This window comes from Halyomorpha halys, unplaced genomic scaffold (assembly GCF_000696795.3).
Source record: "Halyomorpha halys isolate HHAL.00 unplaced genomic scaffold, Hhal_1.1 Scaffold18.1, whole genome shotgun sequence".
Classification (NCBI taxonomy): Eukaryota; Metazoa; Arthropoda; class Insecta; order Hemiptera; family Pentatomidae; genus Halyomorpha; species Halyomorpha halys.
In genome coordinates, this window is record NW_027114407.1 from 2,576,610 (window position 1) to 2,585,532 (window position 8,923).

The 8,923-nt window shown below is 31.7% G+C and overlaps 2 protein-coding genes across 3 annotated transcripts in view; one reads left to right on the top strand and one right to left on the bottom strand.

The window, feature by feature from the left end:
- LOC106680707 (uncharacterized) overlaps positions 1–4,945 on the top strand; it is a 26,667-nt gene extending 21,722 nt beyond the window's left edge. Inside the window, exons 2-3 of the mRNA XM_067051599.1 lie at positions 2,040–2,284; positions 4,746–4,945. Of these exons, the coding sequence (XP_066907700.1) occupies positions 2,095–2,284; positions 4,746–4,945 (390 nt within the window). The 5' untranslated portion in view covers positions 2,040–2,094. The remainder of the gene's footprint in view (positions 1–2,039; positions 2,285–4,745) is intronic.
- Positions 1–8,923, bottom strand: part of IFT57 (intraflagellar transport 57) — a 62,991-nt gene that overhangs the window by 48,932 nt on the left and 5,136 nt on the right. The window contains exons 6-9 of one of the 2 annotated variants that reach the window (XM_067051598.1): positions 8,373–8,569; positions 7,376–7,520; positions 6,756–6,924; positions 4,865–4,984 (exon numbers count right to left, since the gene is read on the bottom strand). In XM_067051598.1, the coding sequence (XP_066907699.1) occupies positions 6,767–6,924; positions 7,376–7,520; positions 8,373–8,569 (500 nt within the window). In that variant the 3' untranslated portion in view covers positions 4,865–4,984; positions 6,756–6,766. Of the gene's footprint in view, positions 1–4,864; positions 4,985–6,755; positions 6,925–7,375; positions 7,521–8,372; positions 8,570–8,923 lie in introns of those variants that run through there. The other variant, XM_067051597.1, reaches the window with a different exon arrangement.

The following is an 8,923-nucleotide window of genomic DNA, read 5'->3' on the forward strand; positions in this document are numbered from 1 at the left end:
GGAAGTCATGTAGGCAAAAGTGTAGCGTAACGGAGAGTGCGGTGGTGGGGGTAATGATGTATTCTGATCATGATTTGTGGTGACTTTAACGTCAATGTATAATCAAATAATGCATTTACGAAATTTATGAAGAGAAAATTCAATTTGGATTGTTTGTCAAATACAAATAGTGCAACAACATTAGGAGGGACAGTGATTGACTTGACATTTTCCAGGCATATTACAGCCGAATTGATGCCACTCATCTCATATTTCTCGTACCATCGTCCGATTATGAACAGAATAAGGGAAATTAATTGTTAAATATAAATATCATTTGTAAAGGAAAATAAATATCTTGATTCAAATATTGTATGTCTATTTTATTAATATTATTATTCCAATATTTAGCGTAAAGTTGTCACGTTAGGCGCGTTTCGGCGCGAAGCGCCGAAACCCACGCACCCGAGTTTTTTTTTCACAAATCAAGAATGTTCCGAACTTGACAGCTTATTAATGTCTTGTTGTTAGCAATAGTAGTTGATAATCTTTGTAACCATGTTAAAAAATCTGGATAGAAAACATATTCTAATAGTTTGGTTTCAGGGAGTTGCAATAACGGGGAGGATAAGAATGGCGAGAGAGAGGGCAAGAGAGAAGCTGTTAAATAAAGAGGAGGGAGATAAAAAGGCGGATATTAAAAGGGCTGCTAGGACAAAGCGGTTGTAATCTCGCTGGAGCTGGGTTCTCGTCACGGGAACCCTTTCTCATTTATATTGTTTTCTTCCTCAACCTCTGCCAACCTTTAGTCAAATGTAGCTCTCTCCTCTATCTTTTTGTTTCCCGTTTCTCTACTTATAGAACCATCATCACTAAAGTTTTATATAGAAAACGCCCGGTCCTCTAAATGATGAAGAATAGACTTTTGCTTAGTTGTGTTATGAGACCGAACATAGTAGAACAGAACTCTGGCAAGCTTTCATTTTGTGACTTCCTCTAAATTTCAACCTTCACACTCGATTAGAATAGGTTGGTAATTTAAAAGTGGCCCATCCTGCCATACTAAAAAATTCGCTCAATGAGTTCTCGAGATATTAAAGATATTAGGTTATTTACAAATAAAATCATCATGAAGGAATAACATTATTCAAATTACGACTTTGATTTTCCTTACACTGCTCATCGAGTCGGTCAGCCAGGTATATACTGACAATTTCGTTTATTAACTTTAATAACCATTATGGTGTAAGTGAGTTTCGTCCGAGACCAACATAATGATTCTGAGGTCTTCAATGACCATCCTTAACATAGTTTCTTCCATAGTTCACCTATTGTCAAAGTATTGGTGCCAAAATACTTAAACCAAAGCAATTTTGTTCGGTTGACAGTTTAAATCTTCATGAAGATTTAAATCTTCATGTTCGCCGAACAGTCTTATCGGACGTCCCAATAGAATTTGGCTCTGTTCAAAAGCAACTTACACAACCTTGATATTGGTAGATAACTTCCCCCTCTCCTCCTTGTTGTTCCGAAATCACTGTTTTGACAATTAAAAACCCCAAAGAAATAGCATTCCGATCTAATATTGGGTAATAAGGAGAAAAATTAAAACGAAACTGCCTCTGTGTTAACGCCATAGTAATATAAGCTCTCAAAGGTTTATCTTCAATTTACAATAGTAATATAAATTAAAAGGTATTGGAAGTATAACAATTGTTGAACAACATGCTCGTATAAAACTAGTTAAATTGGCTTGTGAGGAAACCCTGTTGATTTTGTCAAGCATCCATAAAAATGTCCAATTTACTAGGATAGTTGGTAATTTTTGAAATTATCTTAGCTGTAAGTGGATAATAAAATATAGGTAGTACTTTCGTTCGCTTAAGGAATTAGCTCCATTAGCTCCATGTGGAGGGCAAATGAGGACTTCTGTAGATCTCTAAGCTAAAAAAAGTATAAATTGGCTAATATTTCATATATGTGAAAGTAAGATAAGTTACATCTTATAAGGTAAGATAGTTACTTTGTAAGTTTTTAATAAAATATTGTGAAATTTTTAGTTGTTGCAGAAAGCTGAGAGACATAACACAGCTATCGGCGATGGATCATTGAGCCATGTCGGAGCGAGAGATGGGGGGAGGGGAGCTGGTCTACAGGTTGGTGGCAGCCACACCACCCTATCTCTACTCTCCCACTGGCCTACCGCACTCCTTCTTCTTCAGTGAGCTCCTCAGGAACCTCGTGGCCAAGAGAGCGGCCAGTCCTCCGTCATCTCCACCGGTCAAGCGCCTTCGCTGTGGCACTGGTTCGTTAAATACTAATATAAACCTGAACGAATGTGCGTAACCGCTCTTTTAGGCATTAAGGGACCTGAGTCTAAAGACTTTTTTGTTGACCAAACGAGAAGAATATTTGAATATTAAGATAACTACTAATTCGACGAAATTAGTAATGTTTGAAACAACGGTTGACTAAGCGTAATATTTTGTTTATAGCAAGGCTTCTATTGAGATCGCTGCTTAGTCTATATTTTTGAACAAACTATAGGTTGTTGAAAAAAATTAAGGTCGGCATTCTCGAAACAGTTTTATGTCGCATCCTCACGATACTGAGTGACCCGGTAATTTGTAAAGTATATCGCCTTTAGGCACAGCTTCACAAGTGAGTCGGTGTAGGCCATGTTAGTAGTTATCAATAAAACGACCTAGATTACGTAGGTTCTGGGTTCGTTCCAGTTTGTAAGATCGTAGTGATTATAAAGCAAATGGTCAACTAAACTATTTAAGACTTAATATTACCGACATATTTTACCCTTGGAGGAACAAGTATAATGGAGAGGATATACTGCAAGGAAATGTGAAGCCAATAAGGCAGACGTTCTTAACATGGGGGCGTGGTAGAGAAGTAGGGGTGAGGTGTAAACCAATCACCTGCTGCCCTCTGTTTCAGTTTACATTACGTTTGTTTAATTTTCATTTTAAATGAACTAAATTACTGGAAACAGTAATTATATAAATGGGAGAAATGCCAATTTAACTAATCCTGAACCAGAGCCTGGTCGTTTCTCCTCGGTTTTTATTCACTTTGCCTTTGAGGGAGAGCAGGGTATGTTGCTACCCCTCTGATTCTATCTAGAATACAGATTGATTCCAGTTCAGAAATTGCTATTATAAATAACCATATTCATTTTTGTTACTTAGCAAGTGGGAAAGGCAACCCCATAATAGGGGAAGGTTATTAATCAATTACTTCTATTACTTTTTAATTTCTTCACTTTATTAGAACATCTTTTCCAAGAGTGGGTGAAGATACAGGACTCTTTTACAGAGCTTTCAAGTCTTCATCCAACCTGCCTTGATCCAGAGGGACATATTGTTAGTTTGAACCCCAACAAAGCTTAAAGTGGATTTATTGCCTTTAGGTTAAGTCAATTTGAACTACTTACTGTAGTGAAGGCATTAGAATCTAGTCCCAGATAAGCTTATTATTTCTTTATGCACCTCTCTGTGAATCAATTAAACAGACATTTTATCATAAGTGATGCATCCTAAATCATATTCCACAGATCTCTTTTAAAAGACATCACTGATCCATCACTCTGTTAAGAGCTCTTTGAATTATTTCATGAATGTACATAATTCATGTAATAAACTCAAAGTCATTAAGTTCTAAAAGCCAGCTTTAGATTGATAATATCTCAATCATTTTTAGGCATTGTTTGCATTCCATTAACATTGGCGCGACAGACCGTAGAGGTCCAAGGCCTCGCACGATGTACCATGGAAATACATCTTGCGTTTCCTAACCTGGTTTTTTCATAGGGTGGGTTCATCACTGATGCCACCGATTGGATAAAAGGCCTCACAAATGCCCAGGGGAGGTTGTGAGAGAGTTTTATGCTTTGAAAAATCTTCTATTTGTATCAACTATTATATACTTAATTTATTGTTATATGTAGTTCCAAGTTTTTTGTTAATTTCTAATTATTTTTATTTTTTTCTGAATTAAGTTTGTTATCTTGTTTTTTTTTTTTTAGCCCTGATGACAGCCTAAAATTAAGGTTGAAATGTAGGCACAAATAAATAGGTTTTGCTAATTTTTGTAACTTTGCTGACCTCACACTCGCATAAATTTCAAGAAACTTTATAAAACTATTAATAGTTACCTTGAGAATAAACCTATTGATTTATAACTTTAAAATTACAATCTTTAAACTATCATAAGTTGTTGGGTGCATTTTGGAGTCCCAAAAGTATTATTTATGTTTTAATAAGTCAGTGAAAATAGTCCTAATTTAAATTTGAGAATTGTATATATGCTATATAGCAACTAAGAAGTATTTCCAATGAGATTCAATAGAATCTATAGATACAATAGCTATAGAATAGCTAATAAGCTAACTAAAATGTCTTCTAATAAACTCTCATAAAATATAAATAGATAAGTCATTTAAATAACACCACATAGTCCTGAGAAAGAACAGTTCAATGGGATGGAGGCATAAACCCTATAAATCACAGATGATCATGTAAGTTGATAATGATGAGGTTTAAAGATAGTTAAACTGAAAATCCCTTTTTCCAGTATAATATTCTGTAATGTTTTGTTAGAGGTGTCCTTCTTCCTAATGTTAGATGTCAATTTAATACAATTAAAAAAGATAATATTCAATAATTAATAAAATCATGAAGGAAAAATATAATCTACCAAATAATTTCTCAAATGAAATATAAAACTAAAAATAATTTGTCTGCTATTATTAATAGGTTCAGCATTTGCAGCTCCACAGCCTGGATCTGGCAGGTTAGAAGATTCTCCAAACAGGTTGTCTACTTCTAGATTACTGCCAAGGATAACAGAGATATACAAATCGGTCAGGGAATCCAGCAAGGAACCTCTACCAGCAGTTATCGGACTAGAACTTGTAGTCGACTATGTCAAGCAGGAGAAGGATCCCAGCAAATAGAAGAGAAAAGAAAAATCGGATTCATTTCTTCAATATAATCTAAACCAAAAACATTACACGATTATAATTTTAGAGTTGATACAATTATAATTGGTAAACCATAATTACAGGAATTCATTAAACAGTTAATATTTTTTTCCATTAATCAGGATAGATAAAGCATAAAGTAATACTATTCAAATAGAATTTTATTAATCATAATATAGTCGATTATGAATTCCATCTCGTATAAGCAATCTGTAGTATTTGTTTTCATTTTAAAATTTTGAAATAAATGTACCATCATTAAAAATGCTTATAATTATCATGTTATATTTTTAATAAAATGTCAAATATTTAATTTACTTTTTCTCATTGCTATCGATTTACTTCACAGTTTCTATAGAATTAACTTTCTTAAATCTTAAGTTTCAGATAGAAATTTAATCAGTATAAGCTGATGCCATATTATAACCTCCTTATAATGTTACAAATTGTTGCTAGGCTTGGTTTTTGTTATGAATAAAATAAATAATTTTTACTTTTACTTACCTATACATGCAATGTATAGTTAGAAGCATTGCGATCATGCAAAGTTTCGAATTTGAGTTGTCAACAGAAATACATGGTTTGAGGTCCCCTGAGTTAAAATAACCAAGTCTTGCAAAATCATCCCTGTTTGTGTTTGTATATGTGTGTGTGCGAACAGCCTAGCTCAAAAACAAAAATTCTATATTTAGGGCAGGTGTATAATACCTAAGATGTTACAGCAACTTTTTTTATTTAAATTGACCCACCAGAAAAGGTTAAGTGAAAATTATAGCTTTTTTGTTGATTTTTGAAGGTAGAGATTAGTATAGCAGTCATTTATAAAAGTTTTAGACTACAGTTTAAAATTCCAACTAGTTTAATCAAATAGGTAGGTTTCTAAACTCAGCACTGACTTCATTGATGGATTCTAAAATTCAGCAGACAGTCTCAGAACTCATTAATAGAAATCATTTGGCTGTCTTAAATCACTGATCAGTTCCAGGAGCCATTGTTCCAGTGAGGTGTGCTGATGGATGAAAACTCATTACAACCTCCATGTTGTTACTTTTGTTTCAAAAGTCAACAAAAATAACTGATTTAGATTATTTGGTCACAAATTGGAATGTCCTGTACTAAAGAAATTGTAAAGCCCTGAATAATGAGGTAGATGTTCTAAGGAGATACAAAAAAAAAAAAATCAATTACTTTAACTTCCCATTTTTTTTTAAAAAAAAGTACATCAATAATATAAATCAAAACTTTCGGGAATTGATGCTAAATAGTTAAATTCTAGGGTCTATCTTGATTTACCTTCTCATGAAGAAAAAAAGTATTAAATTGAAGACATTTTATTTAAATCTGAATTTAATAAATTAAAAAATAAAGCTAATATTACACTTGCATGAATATGAGTTTATTTAGAAGTCTCTGAAAATAAATTTCACTTGCATGTTGATCTCACAAGCTCTATTTTATATGAAATTAAATATTGTTTTGAACCCTTTCCATTGCTGTAATCACTACGATATTTAGATGTCAATCATTACAGAAAGGACTCACAAACTGTTTAACTGATTTAGATGACAAAAAAAAAAATTTTATTTTTCATTTACAATTCCTTGTATTCAGTAACAAAAAATTATTAATCTTGGTGCCTTAAAGTTATTTTCAATTTTTAAAATTATTTATTTAATAAATACATCCTTTCCGTCAAACCAATCATATATTCATTGAGTAAATTTAAAAAATAAACATTTTTATAAACAAATCATCAGTATTAAAGCAGTGAAATAATATTTACAATCGATAAATTCAGTTCAATCCAGATGTTCTCACGAGGTGGGTTTGTAATGACTTCTCTCTCAATTTGGTTTCCACTATAGAATGTTCGGCAACTGCAATGCTTATGTCCATCTCGCAAATTTCCTTCTTTATGTCTTTTATTGCTTTTTTTATATGAACCAAAGGAGCTGAAATTTAAAATTAAGTTTGTTTTATACAGTAAATATGTAAAGATGTCATAATATTAAAATATAGAATTATTTTGAATAAATGAAATTAATTTAACAAAATATTCAAAGATGGAATTAATAAATGAGACAGAAACACAACTAAAATGGTGTTATCTTGCACTCTAATCCCCAATTGATCAATTTCAACAAAAACTAGAAATATATTGTTAAAATAAAGCAATATATCCAAAATTCCAAAAGAATATTTATTTTTAGTTTACAATAGATACAATGACATCATGACTATTATTTTAATAAAAATATATAGTCGATAAAATTATTTAAATAAGAAATCATTACTATCAACAATTAATTAATGCATTATTATAGGTCCAAAACTCTTTTAATTTATCAATTTATAAAATAAATAGAGGAAATATTATATCCATAGTCAATAAATCAAACTTACATCCATCAGACATTGTTGCTCCTCTTTCTTCCATTTCTTGTTTGACTGATTCTAAACTTTCAGAAATCTGATTAAGAGTTTTCTGCCGTTCGACAACTCCTACATTAACTTCTCTATATTTATCATTCACAAAAGACAACTCCTCCTGATAACAATGGATTATAAGTTTCATATTCCAACCACCTTAATTCAAAATATAGGTGTTTCCATCAATAGCAAAATACCTACGGTGTTGCATTTCAAAACCAGCCATTTTCTATTTTTAATTAAACGTTTTTGTACTAGATTACCATGAAATAAAACATTTTCTCAAAAAAAAAAAAAATTAAATAATGTGTGATTTAACTGTTTTGGGAAAAAATCCATTTACCTCGTGACAATCTAGTACTAAAACTGTTAATTAAAAATTAGAAAATAGTCTTGGCTGGTAGGAACATTACACTTAACATAAAAGTGCTGTAATGATTTTTTGCTTTAAAATTAATACTAAGAAAATTACAAAACATTTTTATGGATAATAAAAAAAAAAAAAGGATGAAAATAAGGGCATATCATTAATAAAAAATGATCAAATCACGATTGCCTCTGCAGTTTCAATTTATAAAAACTATTTTCGCTACTCAGACAGACCATATGCCATCGACTAGAACAAGTGATAATAGGAAGGGAAAACAGCGGGTGCGGAAATAATTCTGGTGAATATGGGGATGGGGTAGGACTAATCGGGCAGTTATATTGTTAACAGATTATCAAACTTACAATATTACGTTCAACAGCTGACAATTTAAACAAAACTTCCTGGTGAAGCCATCTTTTGTCAAAACATGGACAAATTATTTGTGCAGCTATTGTTTGGTAATTAAGATCTTCTAAAATGGTGACTAACAACTATGAGATAACATAGTTGGCAGCGAGTGTTTAGAACATAGTATAACAATATCATTAATATTTACTAATGAAATAAGGAAAATATTTGAAGAAAAGGGAGCCAAATAACCTGAAGAGTTCTGTACTGCGAAAGAAGTTGCTCAAATTGACTGTTGAGTAGCTTTTCTCTCTTGGAAACTTTTCTCATAGTTTCTTCAATTTCATCACTGAACTTTTTTAATTCTAAAGAAACTGTACCAGAAATTTGATGAATTTCAGACTGATGGTGTTTCATCAAATCTAAGTGAGATCTCCAATCTGAATTATCTGAAAAAAGCACAATACAAAAACTAGTAAGTAAAGCAACTATAGATTCAATTACAATGGATTTTATCTTTCACAATGTATATTCAACATTTCCTCATCAGGAAAAAAAATAAATAGTAAAAGAACTATAATTTAAGGGTCTGTAGTAACAAAGAGGTAGTCCCATACTATAAAAATTTTAGTAAATTCGAAAAAACAATTTCCAAATCAAGCTTTGGATTTTTTTAAATAAATACATTATTGTTAAAAAAACACACTGTGTCATCTGAAACTTTTTCTCTTCTGAGAATGGAGGAGAAAGCTTAAAAGAATAGAGCTACATCCTTATTGCACCAAAATTCAAAATAAAACAAA